Source organism: Balaenoptera musculus, chromosome 5 (assembly GCF_009873245.2).
Source record: "Balaenoptera musculus isolate JJ_BM4_2016_0621 chromosome 5, mBalMus1.pri.v3, whole genome shotgun sequence".
NCBI lineage: Eukaryota > Metazoa > Chordata > Mammalia > Artiodactyla > Balaenopteridae > Balaenoptera > Balaenoptera musculus.
Genome location: NC_045789.1, coordinates 420,344 through 445,752, shown reverse-complemented (window position 1 = coordinate 445,752; position 25,409 = coordinate 420,344). Strand labels below are relative to the sequence as shown.

The 25,409-nt window shown below is 39.6% G+C and overlaps 1 protein-coding gene across 2 annotated transcripts; it reads right to left on the bottom strand.

Annotated features, from left to right (window-relative positions):
- Nucleotides 1–1,175: 1,175 nt before the first annotated feature.
- TDO2 (tryptophan 2,3-dioxygenase) lies at nt 1,176–22,508 on the bottom strand. Of its 2 annotated transcripts, XM_036852420.1 has the most exons (13): nt 22,399–22,508; nt 22,070–22,175; nt 20,647–20,737; nt 18,629–18,699; nt 17,475–17,602; nt 15,775–15,961; nt 14,435–14,542; nt 6,280–6,391; nt 5,622–5,679; nt 4,169–4,248; nt 3,557–3,647; nt 3,295–3,440; nt 1,605–1,717 (listed from the first exon to the last, which is right to left on the bottom strand). In XM_036852420.1, the coding sequence occupies exons 1-13, from the start codon at nt 22,431–22,433 to the stop codon at nt 1,695–1,697; spliced, it is 1,236 nt and encodes a 411-aa protein (XP_036708315.1). In that variant the 5' UTR covers nt 22,434–22,508; the 3' UTR covers nt 1,605–1,694. The 2 variants fall into 2 exon arrangements, with proteins under 2 accessions (XP_036708316.1, XP_036708315.1); XM_036852421.1 differs by lacking the exon at nt 3,295–3,440 and having other exon boundaries at nt 1,176–1,717.
- Nucleotides 22,509–25,409: the final 2,901 nt, after the last annotated feature.

Below are 25,409 nucleotides of genomic sequence, written 5' to 3'. Positions count from 1 at the left end.
TTTGAAAAAAACTACAACTATATAACCTAGTCATACCAAGAAACAGAGATAAGAATAACTAAATCAGATCATTTAGTCTATTAAACGAATAAGCCTTGACAAATAGCGCTTATTCCAGGATTCCAAGGCATCTTGATGGACGGAACATCCATTAACATATTTCTTCATTACTTCATGAGAAAAAGCAAAGATTATAAGTATTTTATCCCCGATACATAGAGAGGAAAATGGGGATTAAACTGGTTGTTTGGACCAAAGTAGATAATTAATAGATGCATTTGATCTCAAACTTGCTGACTTATTTCAAAGGGAGTGTCATTGGCCACGTTACTTGTCTCTGGATTTTTCAGCTTAACCACCATCTGGTACCATGTACCTGTACCTGCACACACACACACACACGCCATGGAGACAAAAGCAGGTATATGTAAATAATGTAGAGACAAACTAGACAATATGATCCTTACAAGAAAATTGTAATTGAGACCAAAGAATAGTTCACTTCCATCAAGAACCTACTGCTTGCCGTAGATAAGCACCCTAGGTCAAGTTGGCTGCGCATTCCAGATTTCTTTGATAATATTTTGTACTCCCCTCATAACAGGAATTTCGCTAGGTGTTGACAGACTGAGCTAGAAAAAGAAGAATGGAACTCCTGTGTGTTCTAAACTCTTGGTCTAACCCATTTTATGCCAAATGAACCGGGTCATTGCTTCATCTGTTCACCTCTCCTTTCCTCTGGAAAGAACACTCCCCGCTACCTCAATTCTGCGGTGCGCTAGGGTGGGCTCTGGCTGCCAGACACGTGCCTTGGGGCTGGGGAGAGTCCAGAGGTGCAGGAAGAGGGACACAGCCTGAGGATGGAGCCGGTGTCCACGGGGCAGAGTGAGGCCAGCGCCTACAGAGAAGAAGAGATGAGACAGAGGTCCTCCAAGGTTTGGGGAATGGCGTTCTCCAGGAGCTGGACCCATCCCTGTGCCTCCAAGCTCCCCAAGCCTCTCTCACTTCTGGAAGCTTCGGGAGAAAATTCCCGATAAACCCCCTGCAGGTAAGTTTCCGATAGATTTCTGTCTCTGGTCACCAAGAGTCCTAACAAATACAATGTTTCCAAAACAGTGTATGTCAAAAGACTAAATTTTATTTACTATTTACAAAACGTTTTGATTGAACACATCTTTGTACAGAATGACACATTTTATTGCATAAAATATTTGAAATAGCTGAAGTTTACAAGCTTATAAGGTATGAAACTGAGAAAATTATTACATTAAATGGTTACATTAAGGTAAACACAGGGACATTGTCTCTAATAGGAAAACACCCTAGGTACAATGCTACAATGCAACTGAATTTCTTATCTTACTGTTGAGTCTGATATCATCACAAACATGAGGTAATAAAATTATTTTTAGGATTGAATCAGAGCTACAGTGCTATATATGCTATATATATGTATAAACATATATTACATTAGGACTCTGCATAGTCATGAAAATTCATAGACAATAAAAAAAGACCACAGACTGAGAAATCAATGTTCTTCATAAATTTTTGCAGATGATTTTAATCTGATTCATCACTGCTGAAGTAAGAGCTGTCACAATATTCAGCTGTGTAAAGGAACTTATGGATAATTGGGTTCATCTTCGGTATCCAGTGTCGGGGAACCAGATATGTTGAGAGATTAAATAAATCTACAAACACCTTGTACCTGTCACTGGAGAAACACATATATACAGATGTTTTAGACTTACTGACATGAAAGATTTTTAAATTTCTCAAATAATGATATTTTGCCATAACTAATTAGTATTCAGTATTATATGTTCCATGTTGTGCATATCAAAGAGTATTAGTATTAAGATTGCTTCATTTTTATTCCATATCCAAGGTTCATGCCCATAAAAGCATATTACGTGTTTCAGTGGTCCGGACCAGGCTGGTCCAGATTAAAACCTAGAGCTTTATTATTGCCATGCTACCTTCATAAAGATAAGGGTGTGTTCTTGTTTCTGACTTTTAAAGGACAGGATGCAAAATTATAAATTGAAAGCACACAGAATTCCTAGTTGTTCATCAGAAAATATTTCCCACCCATTAAGTTGCTGCCAGGTAAGTGACGTGAGTGCATGAATAAATTGAAATGCCATCTTAGATTTATAATAAATGTCTATAAGAGTGATTTTCATATTTAAAATTGCCATGTGTTTGTTAGTCAACTATTTTTTTTTTTAGTTGTTTTGTTTGTTTTTTTATACTGCAGGTTCTTATTAGGCATCAATTTTATACACATCAGTGTATACATGTCTGTTAGTCAACTATTTTAACTTGCAGTTTTATAGCAGGAGAACAGTTGCCTTTGAAGTCAAATTTGGGTTCAAATTTTGCTCTGTCATTTGCAACTCATGTGACCTTGGGCAAGTTGTCTAAGGCTCCGTGTTTTGGTTTCTAACTCCGTAAAATAAAAACTACACTCCCTTCCTCTAACCAGGCCTTTGTGAAGATTTAATGAGAAAATGACACACCAGGAATGTTGTTTGTGTTCACTGTTCCCACCACCCCGATGGCTGTGCTCGTGTTGCACAATCGTTTACAGTTTCATGCTGCTTACAAAATTTATTCTCAGCAAACGAGAAAACGTGTAATGACTGTGAAAATTCAAAGCAATGACTTTTGTGAATCATTCAGTCTAGCGTTTATTCCCAGGGAAAGTGAAAATCTCTACAAATGATGAAAATAGAAACTGTGTGTTTTATAACTTAGTCAATCAGGTAGTAAGAGTAGGGATGAAAATAGTGAATTATAAAGAATTTTGGAGTCACTTTGCTGTACAGCAGAAATTAACACAACGTTGTAAATAAACTATACTTCAATAAAATTAAAAAAAAAGAATTTTGGAGACTAAATGTGAACATCTAATTTATTCTCGATTCTCCTTTCCCACGGGGCTCTGTAAGTTTCCCAGTGTTCAGATGTGTCTATCTATATATCCATCTGTCTATACTACTGTGAATACTAAATAAAGTAAGACCATGAATGCCCTAGAAATCTCTCTGGCATGGTTGAAGTGCTCAGTAAATGTTGCTTTCTTTCCTTGTAAACAATATGAAAAAGGCACTCTGGAGCACACGGGAGTAGTTTTTATACTATAAACTAGAGTCATGTCAGCAAACAAGGACCTATTTTCAGCTGTGTCATTCATCTGGCCAGGAGGACTTTGGCGGAATCAATGATACCCATTTTAGTCTAGCCCAGACCTGAGCCAGAATAAGTTGAAAACGCTTCGTGGGTTACCTGGTTCCTGCCCTCCCAGGTCATGCAGACATTGGTACCCCGCGCCCTCGCATCCCAGGATGCAATGATGAATTTCCAGAACTAAGGATGTTTGCAGTGACCTCCGAAGGCTCCCACAGGAGTCCCTTAATCTAAGGATACGTGGGCTGCGGGCAGTCCAGACAGGAGCGAGCGTAAGTGACTTTTCCTAGATAAGGCGCATCTCCGTGGAGAGAAAAAGGCGCCGGTGGGTGCCCGAGATGAGGAGGGACGCCCGGCTTACCTCACCGTGGAGCGCAGGTACTGGTACCCCGAGGACCCGCCGGTGCCCGCCTTGCTGCCCAGCAGCCGGTGCACCACGCACACGTGGTTGTCTAGACAGACACACGCGTTAGGTCCCCGTGCGCCCAGGGCAGGGGGTCGGTAACGATCCTCGCCTCCCCTCACCCCTCAGCCCGTGGGAGGTTCGGGTGTGAGCGGATGAGGGTGCGGGGCGGTTGCGCGGGGCGTCCGTCCATCCTTGCGTTCAGCCCTCGGACGCCGTGGACGGAGGCCCTGCGACTTACGTGAGCCCTCGCTACTCGTGTCCTCGTGGGGCCCTTCCTCCATGAGCCCCAGCTACTGAAATTATATTTTCAAGTTGTACTGACGCCAAGATGAGCACATTGCTATTACAGGCGACATTTGCTTCGACCCAAAGCTTACTTGTTTCTTCTGATTATCAAACACAGCGTCTTCCCGGGCCCACCCAGGAACCGTGAGCGCTGGGCACCGTGCCTGCCGTGCGCCCCGGGCGGGTCGGCCCTGAGAGCGGAGCCCAACCCCCGGTACACAGCCGTGGAGGAGGGGAGGGCGCCGGGGAGGGAGCGGCTCTGGGGGGGCCGGGGGGACTTACATCTCCACTTGGTCATGAGCGAGTCCACGTCCATGAGGGAGGTCAGCAGCTGGAAAGGGACCTGGAACCTGGGCTCTTCCCTGGTGAAGAAAAATAATAATAATAACAGTAATAATAGTAATAATAATAATAATAAAAGGTGTCCAGGCAAGTCCAGTGTGTCAGGAAGAGCACACATTCTACCATCTGTTGGGCCTGAAACAAGCATCCCCTTTGCCTCTTAGGAGCTGTGACAGCTCTGATCTCTCTCCCAGGCTTAGTTTCCTCATCTCCTAAAAGGGGTTAACACCACTCATGTTGCAGCACGTGTGTAAGAGTCTAGAACATTCCTCGATAGACGTGAAGTGACCAGCCAGAGCCGCACCTCACACCCCTTCTTCTCATAAAAGGCAGACACGGACACCATCTTGGATTTTCTAGCCGATAACAGTCAGAAACTTCTTCCAGGCAAAGATGTTAAAACGTGAAAACAAAGAGTGCTTGTAACAGTTCCCTCTGATATATGTGTTTCCTTTTTCATCTAAGCCCCCAACTCTCTCAGTGCATTTTCTGCCGAGGATACATAAGCCTGAACAGCATATGCTTACTAACAGTTGAGGAAAACAGAAGGGTTTTTTATGCTGCCATTCTGAAAAATAGATGGGACAGGATTAAAAAATAAATCCAAGTAAGTAAGACAGGCAGTAAACACAGATTTGTTTTTTCTTTTTTGCTTTTTACTAGTGTGCCATCTATTGCTCTGACACATTTAATCTATGAAACACAAAGACGGGCCGTTCACCCACGTGGCTAGGAGGACAGGACGTGGATGTCCCAGACACCGGATGGTGAAGACTGTTGGACTTGAAATTGCTGAACAAGCAGAACAACAGTTTATAAGGTGTTTTCACTTCATTCTTTTTCATTTTACAAAACAGGAATAACAACATCAGTAAGTGACAGAACCCATTTCATGGCTGAGTTTCTGAGACAGATTAAACTTTGGGTCCTCAGGACACTTAATGTCACATAACACTTTGCAGAATTTAATGAAAAGGATATTGATTAATTTGTGTGTATTTTTATTTTTTTTTACCCACCACAGGAATAAAATTGGACTCTTACTATTTGAAATAAAGAAAAACCTCATGAAACTTCACGATTATTTTCTAAGCTTCCCCTCCCCCAAATCTAAATGATTTTTTAAAACTATGATTGCAATGTATAAGCTTTATACTGGATTTATTATCTATATCTACTCCTCCATTTTTACTTCTAATTCACCTCTTTTGGGAATTCCCTGGCGGTCCAGCGGTTAGGACTCAGTGCTTTCACTACCAGGGGTACGGGTTCCATCCCTGGTCGGGGAACTAAGATCCTGCAAGCCGTGTGGCACAGCCAAAGAAAACCAAAAATAAATAAGTAAAACAATCATGCTGTATGCCTTAATTCTCCTCTTTTGATTTGCTTTTACCTGTAAAAGTATATCATCAAGGCCCCCTGAAGTGCTTTGTATGATAGCCGTCTCTCTCCTGCAAGACACATAGCAAGTTTTAATTTAACAGGTAATTTAAGGCACTCATGTTCATTTGGCAATCATCACCTTAAATAATTGTGTCACATGTTTTTAGAAAAGAATGTGAATGTTCATTTAAATATTTTATCCCTTAGCTTGAATTTGGAAAACTATCATTTAAAACATTATTTTAATATTAGATTTTAAAAGACAAATTTAAATATATATACATATATATGTACACATACTTTAAATTCTCAAAACCTTTAAATAGGCAGGGTTAGAAATCAAGCAATAAACAGCCACATTCAAAAGGACTTGACCTTTTTTCTTTTCCTAAATACTCAGTTCCTGTATCATTTATGAATACCTTATTGGAAATACTTCAAATAAATTATAGAATTATAAAATAAGGTTTATTAAATATATTTTAAGTCACTTAAAAAAAAGAAAAACCTGGTATAGAAACTACTTAACTTCCACGACAAATGAAAAAATCCCTTGTTCCTATGAGTGGAAATATCAGTGTGCGTTTCTTCCCCCCAAATAAGGTTTGACTTTTTGATCTCACGGTCTTACATTTCAGGGGAAGGATCCTCGGAATAGAAATGCCTACCTTTACTAAGGAGATGCTCGTGGCGTTTCTCATCAAATAAGGATAGTAACACCTCTTTCTGCTTCTGAAATTCAGCCTTTTGTTCCTCCTTTTCCTCTGACTCTTCCTTGGCCTTTGGGGGAAAATACTGCATTAACATTCCCAAGAGAGAAGAGATCCTTATTTTAGAAAACATTGCTTGTGAGAACTAACTAGCTGGGTGCAGAAAGGGTGTACTTAGGATATGTACTATATCATTTAATACTGCAGCTTGGAAATTCCTGCTTATGAGACAGGACCTTCCTCATACCACTGGTTCTATACTTTTGTTTAAGTTTAAATGATTTGTTAAACCCAAATAATCTCTTCATAATTATCAAGAGAAATGGACTCAGATGGACAAAGTTGGAGGTAACTACAAGTGGTCAATAATGGTCTAATTTTAGACAGCAATTATTTAATACAGGCAGTAAGGTAATTCCACTGAGGAGAAATTAAGAATTCCTAGTCAGAGATACTACTAATTCTACTGAAATTCTATCTTCATTGCAGTATTCTGGAAATACAATTCCTTAGATATTTTCCACTGTTATATATTTTTTCATTTGATATCTATTGATTTCTTTAAGGAAATTCTTATTTTCCTGCTTACAACACATGTGCTACTTACAACTCAATTACTTGGGCTGAAGCAAAAATCCTTTTCCCCAATTGTCTTCAATTTATCAGAACAACCACACCGTGCAGTAAGAATGTGTGTGCACACTATAGCCAGTTGATTATTGATTTATTCAGTAAATGTCAGGCTAATGTGATAGAGATAAAAATCATGAGCAAAATTCAGTCCCTTGATCCCTATCTGGTGGGACTGAAACACTGAAAACTTAAGTTAAATTACAACCATAGGCAGTGGTGTAAAGGGACAGTGTTGTCCATAATAACTTATAGTAGCAGAGAGGTTGGGTAAGACCATCCCACAGAAGTTGTCCTTGAACCAAGACCTGAAGATAGGAAAAGAGTTATCTGGGGTAGAAGGATCAAATCTGAAATTCCAGGAGCAGAACTTCCCTGGTGATCCAGTGGTTAAGAATCCGCCTTCCACCCTGTTCCACCTGTGGATGGCTACAAGAAAGAAGAAATTAACACATCCCTTCCCCGAGGCTGGCCATTCCAGAAACTAACACAACAGGGGAAATGAGCTGCTGACTGGACCGTTCAGCAGCCTTGCTGAGCGTCAGAAGAGTGACCTAACAAGCCAGTCTGCAAGAATTGCAAAGTGAATTACAACAGGAGATAATCAGACTTCTATGTAGTGGATGCTTGATGCATTTTCAGAAGCCTAAGGAAACCACAGAGAATAAAAAAGGAGGTATGGAGAAACAAAGATAGAAAAACAATGTTTCTACAAGGTTAAATTATAACATGCCCAGCCTTGCCTAAAATCATAATAAGTTCACAGACACCTCAAAACACACCACTGGACGCAGCCCTGCCCACCAAAAAGAAAAGACCCAGCCTCATCCACCAGAACACAGGCACCAGTCCCCTCCACTGGGAAACCTACACAACCCACTGAACCAAACTTAGCCACTGGAGGCAGACACCAAAAACAACGGGAACTACGAACCTGCAGCCTGTGAAGAGGAGGAGACGCCAAACACAGTAAGTTAAGCAAAATGAGAAGACAGAGAAACACACAGCAGATGAAGGAGCAAGGTAAAAACCCACCAGACCAAACATAGGACATAGGCAGTCTACCTGAAAAAGAATTCAGAATAATGATAGTAAAGATGATCCAAAATCTTGGAAATAGAATGGAGAAAATACAAGAAACATTTAACAAGGACCTAGGAGAACTAAAGAGCAAACAAATAACGATGAACAATACAATAAATGAAATGAAAAATTCTCTAGAAGGGATCAATAGCAGAATAACTGAGGCAGAAGAACGGGTAAGTGACCTGGAAGATAAAATGGTGGAAATAACTACCGCAGAGCAGAATAAAGAAAAAAGAATGAAAAGAACTGACCTCTGGGACAACATTAAACGCACCAACATTCAAATTACAGGGGTCCCAGGAGAAGAAGAGAAAAAGAAAGGGACTGAGAAAATATCTGAACAGATTATAGCAAAAAACTTCCCTAATATGGGAAAGTAAATAGTCAATCAAGTCCAGGAAGCACAGAGAGTCCCATGCAGGATAAATCGAAGGAGAAACACGCCAAGACACATATTAATCAAACTATCAAAAATTAAATACAAAGAAAAAATATTAAAAGCAGCAAGGGAAAAGCAACAAATAACATACAAGGGAATCCCCATAAGGTTAACAGCTGAACTTTCAACAGAAACTCTGCAAGCCAGAAGGGTGTGGCAGGACATCTTTAAAGTGATGAAAGGGAAAAAACTACAACCAAGATTACTCTACCTAGCAAGGATCCCTCATTCAGATTTGATGGAGAAATTAAAACCTTTACAGACAAACAAAAGCTAAGAGAATTCAGCACCACCAAACGAGCTTTACAACAAATGCTAAAGAAATTTCTCTAGGCAGGAAACACAAGAAAAGGAAAAAACCTACAAAAACAAACCCAAAACAATTAAGAAAATGATAATAGGAACATACATATTGATAATTACCTTAAATGTAAATGATTAAATGCTCCAACCAAAAGATATAGACTTGCTGAATGGATACAAAAACAAGACCCATATATATGCTGTCTACAAGAAACCCATTTCAGACCTAGGGAAGCATACAGACTGAAAGTGTGGGGATGGAAAAAGATATTCCATGCAAATTGAAATCAAAAGAAAGCTGGAGTAGCAATTCTCATATCAGACAAAATAGACTTTAAAATAAAGACAATTACAAGAGACAAAGAAGGACATTACAAAATGATCAAGGGATCAATCCAAGAAGAAGATAGAACAATTGTAAATATTTATGCACCCAACATAGGAGCACCTCAATACATAAGGCAAATGCTAACAGCCGTAAAAGGAGAAATCGACAGTGACACAATCATAGTAGGGGACTTAAACATCCCACTTTCACCAATGGACAGATCATCCAAAATGAAAATAAATAAGGAAACAAAAGTTTTAAATGACACATTAAACAACCTGGACTTAATTGATATTTATAGGACATTCCATCCAAAAACAACAGAATACACTTCCTTCTCAAGTGCTCATGGAACATTCTCCAGAATAGATCATATCTGGGGTCACAAATCAAGCCTTGGTAAATTTAATAAAATTGAAATCGTATCAAGTATCTTTTCCAACCACAACACTATGAGACTAGATATCAATTACAGAAAAAAAACCTGTAAAAAATACAAACACATGGAGGCTAAACAATACACTACTAAATAACCAAGAGATCACTGAAGAAATCAAAGAGGAAATCAAAAAATACCTAGAAACAAATGACAATGAAAATATGATGACCCAAAACCTATGGGATGCAGCAAAAGCAGTTCTAAGAGGGAAGTTTATAGCAATACAATCCTACCTCAAGAAACAAGAAACATCTCAAATAAACAACCTAACCTTATCCTAAAGCAATTAGAGAAAGAAAAACAAAAAAACCCCAAAGTTAGCAGAAGGAAAGAAATCATAAACATCAGATCAGAAATAAATGAAAAAGAAATGAAGGAAACAATAGCTAAAATCAATAAAACTAAAAGCTGGTTCTTTGAGAAGATAAACAAAATTGATAAGCCATTAGCCAGACTCATCAAGAAAAAAAGGGAGAAGACTCAGATCAATAGAATTAGAAATGAAAAAGGAGAAGTAACAACTGACACTGAAGAAATACAAAGCATCATCAGAAAATACTACAAGCAACTATATGCCAATAAAATGGACAATTTCTGGAAGAAATGGACAAATTCTTAGAAAAGCACAACCTTCCGAAACTGAACCAGGAAGAAATAGGAAATACAAACAGACCAATCACAAGCACTGAAATTGAAACTGTGATTATAAATCTTCCAACAAACAAAAGCCCAGGACCAGATGGCTTCACAGGCGAATTCTATCAAACATTTAGAGAAGAGCTAACACCTATCCTTCTCAAACTCTTCCAAAATATAGCAAAGGGCGGAACACTCCCACACTCATTCTACAAGGCCACCATCACCCTGACACCAAAACAAGAAAAAGATGTCCCAAAAAAAGAAAACTATGGGCCAATATCACTGACGAACATAGATACAAAAATCCTCAACAAAATACTAGCAAACAGAATCCAACAGCACATAAAAGGATCATACACCATGATCAAGTAGGGTTTATCCCAGGAATGCAAGGATTCTTCAATATATGCAAATCAATCCATGTGATACATATTAACAAATTGAAGGAGAAAAACCATATGATCATCTCAATAGATGCAGAAAAAGCTTTCGACAAAATTCAGCACCAATTTATGATAAAAACCCTCCAGAATGTAGGCATAGAGGGAACTTACCTCAACATAATAAAGGCCATATATGACAAACCCACAGCCAACATCATTCTCAATGGTGAAAAACTGAAACCATTTCCACTAAGATCAGGACCAAGACAAGGTTGCCCACTCTCACTGATATTATTCAACATAGTTTTGGAAGTTTTAGCCACAGCAATCAGAGAAGAAAAAGAAATAAAAGGAATCCAAATTGGAAAAGAAGAAGTAAAACTGTCACTGTTTGCAGTGACATGATACTATACATAAAGAATCCTAAAGATGCTACCAGAAAACTACTAGAGCTAATCAATGTATTTGGTAAAGTAGCAGGATACAAAATTAATGCACAGAAATCTCTGGTATTCCTATATACTAATGATGAAAAATCTGAAAGAGAAATTAAGGAAACACTCCCATTTACCATTGCAACAAAAAGAATAAAATACCTAGGAATAAACCTACCTAAGGAGACAAAAGTCCTGTATGCAGAAAACTATAAGACACTGATGAAAGAAATTAAAGATGATACAAACAGATGGAGAGTTATACCATGTTCTTGGAATGGAAGAATCAACATTGTGAAAATGACTATACTACCAAAAGCAATCTACAGATTCAATGCAATCCCTATCAAACTACCAATGGCTTTTTTCACAGAACTAGAACAAAAAATTTCACAATTGCAACGGAAACACACAAGACCCCAAATAGCCAAAGCAATCTTGAGAAAGAAAAATGGAGCTGGAGGAATCAGGTTCCTGGACTTCAGACTATATTACAAAGCTACAGTCATCAAGACAGTATGGTGCTGGCACAAAAACAAAAATATAGATCAATGGATTGGGATAGAAACCCCAGAGATAAACCCACGCACATATGGTCACTTTATCTTTGATAAAGGAGGCAAGAGTATACAATGGAGAAAAGACAGCCTCTTCAATAAGTGGTGCCGGGAAAACTGGACAGCTACCTGTAAAAGAATGAAATTAGAACACTCCCTAACACCATACACAAAAATAAACTCAAAATGGATTAAAGACCTAAATGTAAGGCCAGACACTATAAAGCTCTTAGAGGAAAACATAGGCAGAACACTCTATGACATAAATCACAGCAAGATCCTTTTTGACCCACCTCCTAGAGAAATGGAAATAAAAACAAACATAAACAAATGAGACCTAATGAAACTTAAAAGCTTTTGCACAGCAAAGGAAACCATAAACAAGACGAAAAGATGACCCTCAGAATGGGAAAAAATATTTGCAAATGAAGCAACTGGCAAAGGATTAATCTCCAAAATATACAAGCAGCTCATGCAGCTCAGTATCAAAAAAACAAAAAACCCAATCCAAAAATGGGCAGAAGACCTAAATAACCATTTCTCCAAAGAAGATATACAGATCACCAACAAACACATGAAAGGATGCTCAACATCACTAATCATTAGATAAATGCAAATCAAAACCACAGTGGGGTATCACCTCACACCAGTCAAATGGCCATCATCGACAATCTACAAACAATAAATGCTGGAGAGGGTGTGGAGAAAAGGGAACCCTCTTGCACTGTTGGTGGGAATGTAAATTGATACAGCCACTATGGAGAACAGTATGGAGGTTCATTAAAAAACTAAAAATAGAATTACCATATGTCCCAGCAATCCCTCTACTGGGCATATACCCTGAGAAAACCATAAGTCAAAAAGAGTCATGTACCACAATGTTCATTGCAGCTCTATTTACAATAGCCAGGATATGGAAGCAACCTAAGTGTCCATCAATAGATGAATGGATAAAGAAGATGTGGCACATATGTACAATGGAATATTACTCAGCCATAAAAAGAAACGGAATTGAGTTATTTGTAGTGAGGTGGATGGACCTAGAGTCTGTCATACAGAGTGAAGTAAGTCAGAAAGAGAAAAACAAATACAGTATGCTAACCCATATACATGGAATCTACGAACATAATGGTTCTGAAGAACCTCGGGGCAGGACAGGGATAAAGAGGTAGACGTAGAGAATGGACTTGAGGACATGGGGAGGGGGAAGGGTAAGCTGGGACAAAATGAGAGAGTGGCATGGACATATATACACTACCAAATGTAAAATAGATAGCTAGTGGGAAGCAGCTGCATAGCACAGGGAGACCAGATCGGTGCTTTGTGACCACCTAGAGGGGTGGGATAGGGAGGGTGGGAGGGAGACACAAGAGGGAGGGGATATGGGGACATATGTATACGTATAGCTGATTCACTTTGTTATACAGCAGAAACTAACGCAACAATGTAAAGCAATTATACTCCAATAAATATGTTAAAAAAATAAAAAGTAAAAAAAATAAAAAATAAAACAAAATAGAATCCGCTATCCATTGCAGGGGATGTGGGTTTGATCCCTGGTCAGGGAACTAAGATCCCACATGCTGCGGGGCACTAAGCCTGTGCACCACAATTACTGAGCCCATGAGCTTTGGAGCCCGCGAGCCACAACTAGAGAGAAGCCCGTGCACCTCAAGGAAGAGCCCACACCCCGCAACAAAAGATCCCGCCCCAACTAAGACCTGAAGCAGCCAAATAAATATTTTTTAAAAAAGAAAGAAAAAAAGAAATTCAAGTAGCTAACTAAGCTAGAGATAAACAGTTGAGAATTACTGGTGTCTTAGCAGATGCTGAAGTAGTGGGTATAAACAAGTTCACTGGTGGAAGAGGACAGAGAGGGAATGCAAGTGATCTGAGCCCATGCCTTGTGAAAAGGAGATAGAGAAACAAGGGTCAGAAAACTAGCTGAAGACAGAATGTTGATACCAAAACCATGGGGGAAAATGTTCAAGAAAGTGTAAGTAGTCATTAGTAGTAAAGCCAGTAGGAAATGAAGTAAAATGGAGATAAAAATGGCCATGGGATTTAGGTACCGGTGGCCATTTGTGAATGACGGGCAGGAAGGCAGACTGAACCGGGTCGAGAATTAGATGGAGAAAAAGAAATAACCATGCTGACTGCTGTTCTAAATACTCTGCAAATATGAATCTCATGTAATGTTCACAGTAATCTTATGAGGTAGATACTCGTATTTTCTATTTTGCCAATGAAGGGAGTGAAGCAAAGAGAGGTTAGGTAGCAGGAGGGGTTCAATGGCACAGGGTCACCAAGCAGGGACGAGGGGACTTGACCCATGACTGTGACATCAAGTCCCTGCTTTAAACACCTCGTGACACAGCCTCTCAAGGTGTAGAATTGAAACAACTCTTTCAAGAAATTTGGTCATGAAGGAAGGATATGGGGCCCATAATGTGAGGGAAATTGAGGAATCTACAATATTTTTTTTTAACTGAGAGAAACTTGACATTGTCTGAGAGCCAATAGGAAGAACTCAGCAGACACATCAGAGTGAAGGAAAGTTATATGGCTTAGTGTATTGGATCACTGGTCCTGTGTGAGCCCACTTCTGTCTAGAACTGGTCATAACATGATATTTTGAATAAAAATGAGAAAGGTCTATTAGTCTCATCTATTCAAAGTCTTGCCTACAATCAACTTCTTCATTTAATTTTCATTGCACATCAGTAAAATTAAATCAATCATGTAATATATTCCAAGCAGATGCATTTGTAAAACAACATAAGGAAAATGAAAGATTAAGAGAAAATGGTTAAAATGAAATTCCCCATACTTCCTCCTGTAGCAAACTTAGGTTTACTTATGGCTTCACAAATACCTGAATTCTTGTGAATTCTTCTTCCAGGCCTTTGACAATGTTGTTTTCAAACTTTCTCCAGAAGTTAAATCCATGTGGCTCTAAACCTGGGGTTCTTTCCAGCCATGCCTGAAATAAATATTTTTCAAGTAAATACATTGTAAAATTTAAAATATGTAAAATGCTTTGAAACAAACATTTATGAACTCGAAACAAAATTTTCATGGTTTTGAGAAACATACATCCTAAGTTTTTTGTGTGTGTAAATATTTCTCTTTCCCCTCAATTTCTTCATTTATAAAATAGCAATATTTTATTCTCCTAATCTTAAAGGAAATCACATTAAAGATATTTACTCTTTATTAAGAAATATATTATTACAGAAATCCCAATTTTTTTCTATAAATCTGTGAACATATATATGCATTCTTTTAATGAGGGCTTCTGGTTTATTCTCAAAATAGTTTATGTCTTAGGAGCTGAAGGAATCATGACATGTATAAGATATGATTTCTTCTAAGTGCAGGGACATCGTATACTTAGCAACTTTGAAATCAACTGACTGCTCAGTTATTTTAAGATGCCACAGGATTTTTAATCTAGAAATAAAACCTAATCCATGCATCTCTGTGGGTTCTCACTTAGGCTATTTTTGGTTTTGAAATTAGCTTTCTGATTCTTTCTCTCTCTATCTTTATAAGCCATTAAATAGCATTATCTATAATTTATTAACCTAAATCTACACTTACAATGCCCAGGGGATTAGTGAGCAGAGTATAATTCACTAAAATAAAAATTTAATTTGCAAAGGGAAAGACTTTGTCAAGGAAATCAAGACTATACAATCCTTATTTAATAATTTACTTATGCAAAAACAAATTAATAATTCCTCAAGACCATTTACAGACCCACACAGAATTAAGATATGAAGGGGAAAAATTCGGAAGGCTAGAATCTTAGTGACTTAGTTTAATTAAGAAACACAACTTGTGGAACTTTTCAATTATGGAATATTTTAAAGAAATAAAGCTCATTCAATAAATAACCATACCCAATTTAAAAATCAGCTAATCAAATGTTGCTTAGCAGGAATATTTAAAAGGATTGTTATAATAAGATAAGGAGGTTATTAAATATTAACATATCATTGATTATATAAATATCTCTGAAGTTCTCAAGAGAGCTCTTAATATTTTAATTAGTGGAATTTACCAGCTGAAGTATTTCTATAAATTCATTCTTCTCTTATTTACAATGAATGCGACCCAACTTTGATATGAATTTTAAAATCCGGGTGTCGCAGAAGCTCAAGTAACCAGCTGTGCTGAGTTAGGCGTTCCCAGTGGCCTTTGCACACACACCTCCACCAGCTGCAGGAGGGTCCTTTCCTGCTCGGACTTCAGCAGTAGCTCGTTGTCTTCTCCCCTGAAGTTATCACGGTAGTGTCTTCTGTTGTAAGGGACCCTCAAGCTCTGAAGAACCCCTATCTTGTTTTCTAACAGTCGGAACTGCAGACTCTGGAAGCCTGATGCCGGGGATAAGTACTCTCTGTGAGAACAGGTGGGGGAGGGCGAAGAGGAGGGAGGAGATGGTTGTCAAGGTCAATCGCCGCAAGGGTCTCTTCTGTTGGGAAAGGTGGTCAGTGTGACTCTCCCAGACATCACCAAACACAGACACGCAACTGCCTAGCGTTGGACCAGGACTTGGACTTCACCGAAATCAGGATGACGAGCTCCTGGCCGTCATTGTCACTGTCAGTTGACGTTTGTATAGTTTGTGGAAGGTCATATGTGTATGTATGTGTGTGTTTATCTATGTGTGTGTGTGTGTGTTTACATGTAAACTTACACATGCAGACATGTACACGCATGTGTGTATACTAAGCTTTTCCTAAGATAAAGACAGGTGAACACTGAGCAATATTTTTCATTCAATAGTGCTAAAAGCTTCTTTATAAGTATTATTCAAGGGAATTCCCTGGCAGTCCAGTGGTTAGGGCTCGGCGCTTTTACTGCTGTGGCCCGGGGTCAATCTCTGGTGGGGGAAATCCTGCAAGCCATGCGACCAAAAAAAATATATATTATTCCATTTCTCTTTAAAGTTCAATTCATTAATCTCACTACCTAGTATTATTATGAGCAGTGGTGAGACCCTACAAGTAAAATGAATGGGATGTTGCCTAGCACAAAATAGGGCATCACAAAGTGTGAGTACTCCCACCCCACATAGCTCTCACATCCTTACAAATTTCCTTCATCTAACTGGTACTAAGGCTTCAAGTTGTTAAATATACTACAAAGGAATTCTACCACTTTTCATTTGATTGTCAAATATGTAGAAGACACTTTCTGTTCCATCAGTAAATGCACCTGACGCTCTTAGGAAGATTTCTTCTCAAATTTTGGTTATGAAAAAAGATTTCATAGATAGATAGATAGATATCTTCCTGGAAATGTACCTCTAAAATTTATAGTTCAACTGTTCAATATTCTGTAATAACCTAAATGGGAAAAGAAGTTGAAAAAGAATAGATACATGTATATGTATAAGTGAATCATTTAGCTGTACATCTGAAACTAACACACCTGAGTATAGTTGTTAATCAACTATACGCCAATATAAAATAAAAATTAAAAAATATAAAAAAATAAAATTTATAGTTTAATCCATAACTTATACTGACACTTTTGCTGACATGCTTCTTTATATATCACTCCTGTTTCTCTTTTATTTTTAGTTTTTAATCATTTAAATTTAGTTATGTGTATTATATCAGCCTTTTTAGCCATTTTGGTAAGTTGTCTAAAATCCTTTTGGGATAAAAATTGGGCACACACGATGAACTGAAATTCATGGACCGCGCTATGTTCATCCATAAAAGGAAGGGATGAAACATTTTCCATAGCTGCTTAAATGCGTGTGGTGATGATTCCCAAGTGCTCCCAGAGACAAAGTGTCAGCAGGACAGGCTCCTAACGTCACACAACACAACACACACGTTCTGTCCAGCCCGTCACAATGGGAGGGTAAGCCCTGCGTGTTGCCAAAGCCGCGTGCACACCTGAAGTCGTTGAAGTCCAAGGCTGTCATGGTCTCCAGGACGGAAAACTGCTGGACCAAGAGCTTGAGAATCACCACCACGCGGTGCATTCGGGTTACCACCTTTAGCATGTTCCTCTCATCCCTGACCTGGGGGTTAGGAAATGAAGCAGTAATCAGTCCTCAATTCTGGAAGATGCTAAATAGGGTATAAACAACAATGTGTTCCTGTTTATGCCATCTCTACTCTAAAGAGGAACCTTCGCACTAAAATGTGCCTTAGGTCGACGTTGAACTAATAGCAACTCTGAATTGTGTACAAGGAATGCCTGCAACCTGAAAATCATTTTTTTCTTTAAAGATAGAAAACTATATGGAAGCAAGTTTTCAGTAAATTCTGGACCACGACTCCCACCGATTCCTTAGCAAATGTCTCTGTTAGTTTTGCTTTAAGGAATAAAGTCCAGGAGAACATGGGGTCTCGTGCGTGCAGGTTAAGCAGACCCCTGGGTCCCTGGGCTCCGTCCTGAGGCGGGAGTTGCCGCTGAGATGGACGGGGTCTGCGTTCACGGGTACGAGCAGGGCACTGCCCGAGGATGGATGTTCTCTCCTCCCAGCCCCCTTGGCACAGGGGCTCCGAGCTGGGGGACCCAAGGCCGGGTCCTGTGTCCTCCAAGGGCGGAGGAAGGTGTGGGCAGGATGCAGACTGGGAGGGAGGCTGCGGGAGCGTCGCGGGGCGCCCCTCTCTGTCCTCGCCGCCCCCCGGTCCTCCTCATCATCTCCTCCCTCTTTCCCCTCCTCCTTCTCCCCGTCTCCCTTTCCTCACCATTGCTCCTGTCTTCCCATGCAAACGTTCATTAGAAATACAATTCTGCTACCTCCTGATGAAAGAATCTGCATTAGCTGTCCTGGCAACCCACCGTCGTTCATCATAACTTTTTTTTAAGGGGAAAATATGGAGTTCTAAGCAAGGGGCTTGAAACTAAAATTTGAAAGGAACCTTGAAGCAAGGTGATAACGACTCTGGGAAGATGTGACTAAACTCTTCTCCGCTACAAACTTTTTTCCCCCGTTAAGTTATAATTCCACCATTTGGTGTTAAACTTTTCCCATTAATAATACTTTCTACATTCTCCAAGAAAAGTATGAAAACAATATTGTGACATAGCAACTCACGTGGCCATGCTGAAAGATCTCGCGAACAGAATCCAATTCCCAGAGGATCTGCTTAAACCAGAGTTCATAAGCTGCGAGGGGAAAATCATTGTCAGTTGCAAAGTGATGGGAGCCTTTTGACCATAATTATATGAAAGACACGGTTAACACACTGAAAGAGAAATCAAAATGTAACTTAAAAATCAATAAAGGCCAATATAGCCCCATTTTATGCTACAAACAAATATTAGTGATAAAATCATAACAGCCTCCTTTTATTGAGTGCTTGAAGATGCCAGGCGTGTTATCCATATGCTTTACGTTATTTTCCAATTGACTTCTCTCAACAAAATATTGTTAATGTCTTTGAGGATATAGCACGTAATCTAAATCTAACTTCCCATGTGGAAGCTGGAGGTGTGTGGAGAAGTGGAAGTGATACTAAACTTCTATAGAGTGAGACCCTAATACTCATTAACCTAATGCATATGACAACGTATTTGTTTCTAGGGACTGAACTCTATGGGGAGGACAAGCTGTGAACAGGCTGAAACTCTGTCACAATCATCTGTTTCCCTCAGTTCCTAGCACAGTGTTTGGCATAAGATAAATGCTGGGTGATTATTATATGAATAGATGAATTAAGCAGCGAGTGTAGTCATTAGAGGAGCATGGAAACCAATCATCTTAGTGATCGTTAGTGCCTTCTGTTTGGGCACAGGCTGTGCTTCTGTTCTAATGAAGGGGATCAAATTATACCTTTAAATTACATTTAAGGAGATTTTCAGAAATCTATTTTCCATATTTGGACAAAAAGAGCAAACCAGATATTTTTGGATCAGTTTGTGAGTCACGTTTTCAGGTTTAACTTTGTGTAGCTGGTCCCATGACCCACTGCCACGTGTTCTGATGGAAGGAAAGTCTCCCCATCAAACGATAGGTGCTACCATTGGTTGTGTGCTGACTGCGTGCTCTACCTTGAGCTCAGTGCTTAGTGCACGTTACTCATGTCATCCTCACAACAACTCTATGCATGAGAAGAAACAATCATTCGTTCCATTGTATAGGCGGGGAAATGGCGAGAAATACTGGTCAAGAAACCTGACCGAGGTTACGCCATCTTTAATGGTAGAGGTGGGATTCGAAACAAATTTCTGATTCCCACCGTGTACTGCCCTGCGGTGATTCCTCCCCTGCTGATTTTGACTTCGAGCCACTGATAAAAATGTCAACATAAAAAACAGGAGAAGTAATGCATTAGCCCCATTATTTTCCATTTTTAATTTTTTTTTAACTCAAAGGAGACGATCATATTAGCCAGTCCGTGAAGGAAACAATCACTTGAGGAAAAGGCACAAAGAATTGATAGGACAAGGAAACATCTAGAAATGCAGCACTGAGCTGCATGAGTCACTGGGCCCTGGTCAGCCAGAGGGCAGTATTATGACACCAACAATCTTAGAGGAAATCTAAAGGTTTGGGGGTCACAGACCTCTGAAAGACACGTTTGTGAAATTTTGCACAAAATTTCAAAGAGTTCAGGGACTTCCTAAACTTCCAAAGTCAAGGACTCTACGTTAAAAACCACTACCCAGAAGTCAGAAGTATGGAGAGTAGGAACACACATTTTAGACAAAACTCACATTCCTGTTTAGTACCAGCTCTCTGTAGGGTATGTAAAGTTACAGTAAATGTGAGGGATTTGTTTCTTGAAAATGTCTTCTAACGTTCCAAGTTGAAAAATAGTGACATCTTAGCTTGCAAATTCTTTGTGAATTCCAAGAGACAGAAAGCCCCCTTGGGTTTAGGACAGAGTCCTAACTGATCCAACAAGCACCGAGGTAGCAGAAAGAAGACTGCTATAAATCGCAGAAGGCGGTCCTATGATAATTTATCTGACAGCAAAGTATTCACAAGCATCCTAACAAAGGTGATCCCTTAGTCCTCCGCCGTCTTACAGGTCAAAGTGTGGTATCTTTCCTCGTCACTGATGGAAAATTACTATGAAGAGTTACCGTCCAACCTTGTGTGCAACTTACCTTGATGAGTTATGATGAAAAGATGCTCATCATGGATTTTATTTCCTTTTATTTCACTTTGAAGTTCCTGCGCATTCAAAACTTTTTCCAACTTTAAGCAAAAAAATAGAAAAACTGATTTTGTAGAAACTTCCAGTTACAAGATGAATAAGTTATGTGGATCTAACGTATAGCTTAGTGATTATGGTTAATGACAATGCATTACATACTAGATATTAAGTGTTCTCACCGCAAAACAAAGAAATGGCTGTGATGTGACATGATAATGGGTTAATTAATGCTCTGGTGGTAATCACTTGGCCATATATAAGTGTATCAAATCAACGTGCATGCACCTTAAACTTATGCAACGTTATATGTCAATTATATCTTGATAAAGCTGGAAAAAAGATTACAAAATGAAAGACTGATTTTGAAATTGCAAAACTAGATTTTTACCAACTTTAATAAATAGAATACGATACTGAAAGAAGTCCCCCAAATCCCAAATGCTGAGGAACCAATCTACTTTCTTTTAAACAATTACTGTCTCTTCATAAACAGTGAGTTGAATTTATGAGTTTTATTCTTTTCAGAAGAAAGTATATTTGGTAGGAATCTATCATAACAAATGCTGTTACCCTCACTGAGAAATCATGTCCCTTCTATCTCTTGGAGAAAGTGCCATAAAAGCTTCATAGCTTGCTTAGCCTACTGTGTGTCTGCTACTCTTGTATTCTCCTAAAGAGTCGATTCTAAGAAGATCTTAACATTGCCTGTCAACTCATCCTTAGAAACCCACCAACAAGGGCATCAAGGGCTCTAATCACTTCATGTCTTAAAAATAATCTCCAGGGACTTCCTTGGCAGTCCAGCGGTTAAGAGTCCACGCTTCCACCTCGGGGGCATGGGTTCAATCCCTAGTCGGGGAACTAAGATCATACATGCCGCATGGCACGGCCAAAAAAAAAAAAAAAGAGAGATAAAAATAATCTCCAAATACCTCTTTGTAACATCTTTCTTTCATCTAAACATACGCCGTCAACATTTCTAGTTTACGATAAAGAATTTAAAAGAGGAAATTTTCTGGCGACATTTGCAATTATCTAGGCTGGGATTCGGTAACCAGGTCTCAGGTATACAAGTTGTGCAATGACTGCCAGTTATCTGCGCTTTATCTTATCCCATGTGCTCCTCGGTCTGGATTCTGCATTCTCTGCTTTTATTGTACTTCTGTCAGGCAGGTGAATCTTCACATACGAGTCTCCTGAATTGTTTTAACAAAACTTGAAAAAGCATACATGTGTATGAAAAGAGATATCTTTAGGTCCAGAAAAGTATTTGGCGACTGAGAAAACAAACAAACAAACAAAAACCCAAATATGAAAATGTCACCTAGCGCCTAGCAATGAAAGCTACTCCTTGTAAGGACTCTGCCACTTACTTGCAGGTAGTTCCCATAGATAAGTCCCCCTTTACTGGCTCTATTCACACCCATTTGTGATTTGTCTTCTTCACTGCCTTGTACAGAGAGGTTTTTAAAAGCATATCTGCAGATGAAAAAGTGAGAAGAAAAAAACAGAGCTTGAGAAAGAACAGTAAGTAATAATAGGGGTGACGAGAATTCTCTTACTGCTAACTTTTCAAAGCAGATTATTAAACAAGGGAAGAAGGGTGACAGAGTTCACCCTTGCTTTTGAAATTCCAAAATTAGCGTTCATACTTGACATTCCTAAGAGCTTACCCATACTTAGGATAGAGGTAAATACTCACCCAAAGCTGCTTCCTAAAAATGGGCACCCACTCATGGTGAAGACGTGCCGTCAGAGGAGCCCTGAGCTTTGCCTCTCGCTGGGTGATGTCTTTGCCCCCCAGATGTTCCACAGCTGCCTTTTATGGACCCTGCCCACCCTGCCCAGCCAATCAGCCCCTCTGTGTCTCTTACCAAGGCTCTTGTTTCAGCTGGAACAGAAGCTGAACTTTGGTAAACGTTAGAGTGGATTTGTGTTTGGGACAGTTTGTTTGCTAGAAGTGTGAGTGTTCTGCCTAACAATATTGGACTTGTCAACTTCTGCTTTCATATCCACAGTAGCAAGCAGCAAATAGCTCGGTAAGAGGCAAAGGGAACAACCCAAAGATTTAACTGTTCTGTTCCAAGAGCACATTTGCATGGTGTTACAGTGTGTAAGAGGATGACCTTGTACACTGTATGAGAAGAACAAATATTTATCCTCTCAGTCTCAGATCTGGATGTTCTTACAACTCCTCAGCCACAAACGGACCTTGAATGGCTCTGAGGAAAGAAATTCGTTATGTAACAGACGCAGGATTCATGCTTAAACCCCGTTTCCATCCCCTCTTCATAGTTCTGCTGGCCTGAGTCTCCTCTAATGATTAGCAGCAGTTAGGCTGCTGTATTGAATTGGAACTTAAATGCACATTATTAATTTACTGGCCACCTGTCGCACCCTGATTACCAGGCAGTGGCACTCATCCCACTTTGTCTGCAGACAGTTTTTATTTTTATTTCTTTTTTCTTTTTTTTTCCAGGATACAATATGTAATGAGCTTGGTTAGGTGGACGTACATGTTTAATAAAATGGTGACGGTGACATCGCTTTGAGAGCACAAAGTTAGCACTGCAGCATCCAAACTCTAATGTTGCCAAATCACCTGTTATGATGCAGTGCAGAAAATTTTTAAACGATAATAATGTGCCCAGGGTTCCAAACAATGTCTGTGCGAAAGTATTCTTTCTAGAAAACATTATTTATCGGACTAACTTCTAAACCGTTGCTTTGAGGCCCCTGGAGCCAGAGCAGAAGCTCCATGCCCCTCCCTACCCACCGCTGAGGGGCACAAAGAACCGCACAGAGAGACGGCTTTTCCTATTTCTCTCACCGTCTACAGTGATCGATTTATGTCATCAGAAGTCAGAAGCTTCGGGCTTCCCTGGTGGCGCAGTGGTTGAGAGTCTGCCTGCCAATGCAGGGGACACGGGTTCGAGGCCTGGTCTGGGAAGATAGAAGCTTCACTTCTAGTCTTGGCTGACTAATTTGCGATATGGGAAAATTAACTTAATGTCTGTACACATCAACTTCTTCATCAAAAGAAATGAAGGTGTTTAAAATTGATGGTAATTTCGAAGATCTTGATCCACCTGAAAATTGTGATTTTACGACTATAATAAATTGTAACATCAATGCAGTTTTACAGAAGTATAAGCAGCACGAAAATGTTATAAGAGCTGGGAAATCACCTAAACCACATCCTAGATCCCTGTACTCCACTGGGGTTTTTACAGATACCTCAGGCCATTGCTTATTCCCTGGACAGAGGTTTGTCAGCAGAAGAGGTAGCAATAGTTCCTGGTGTGCTGGCCCAGAGTGTCTGGAAGCAGAAAATATTTAATAGCTCCTCTTTCTCCACGTGGTTATTCAACTAAGTGTGTGTCTACAAAGAATACAGCTAAATAATTTATTCTACTCTCTTTAAGCCTTTCGGCTGAGAAGTGATCTTCACTTACTGGTCCCCATACTAGTGAAAGAAATAAGGAAATGATGTTGTTTTCACTTTAAATTAGAAAAATTAGATATTTTAGAAGCAAAAAAATGTTCTGTCTTTTTTTTTTTTTAAATAACATTCCACTTAGGTCTTCTAAGCAGTGTCAATTCAGTGGCTTAGCTGAGCAACACGAGAACTGATTATTCAAAGATTTGAATTCAGTGCATCAGAGAAATCCTAAGTTAACCTAAGAAAAGCTTGTTTACTTCAGCCAGGACATTAGCTACAATGACGGTCCCTCAAACACATGTATTCTTATTTTTTTCTTTCTTTTTTTTTGGGCTGCGTTGGGTCTTCGTTGCTGTGCGTGTGGGCTTTCTCTGGTTGCGGCGAGCGGGGGCTACTCTTCCTTGTGGTGCACGGGCTTCTCATCGTGGTGGCTTCTCTTTGTTTTGGAGCACGGGCTCTAGGCGCACGGGCTTCAGTAGCTGTGGCATGCGGGCTCAGTAGTTGTGGTGCACGGGCTTAGTTGCTCCGCGGCATGTGGGATCTTCCTGGACCAGGACTCGAACCCGTGTCCCCTGCATTGGCAGGCAGATTCTTAACCACTGTGCCACCAGGGAAGTCCTCATTCATTTTTGCAATAGAAAGTATTATGAGATTTAGGACTGGTTATATTCTGGTCAGCATCTTGCCAACACTTGAATGTTGCCACTTGAAAACCAGTTTGTCAACCTGATGCTTACCCCATACTGAAAATGTTTTCTTCGTGATCAGATTTAAAACTTCTATAACCAATATAGTACTTACTGCTCCCAATATAGCTTATGTACTGGATATTTTATACAGACCTTCTAGAAATATACTTTAACGCAAAGAAGTCTCAGGGTGAGAACCTCAGACATTAGAGCAGGTGAAAAGAGGAGACCATATGGCTACAGGCAATGCTTTGTGGTAATCTCTTCTAAGCCCTTCACAGGTCCTCAAGCACATAACTCTGTGTACCCATGGGTTACGGAGAGAAAATGCTAGAGGCAAAGCGGCCTGATGTCCGTGCTTAGAAGGCAGGAGTCACGCCCAGTCCTGGGCCGCAGGAAACCCTCCAAACCATCCAATCTGTAGAAGTAAAAACACTGAAAACGTGGGAGACAAAATAACCTTTTTTTCTCAGATTTGTCCTAAAAGAATATTAAAGGAATATCAAAAATAACTTGACTGTCAACATAAAAACCCATGTCTCTGGTTCTTTTCTTGGTCTAAGATTAGGGGGTAGAGAGTGA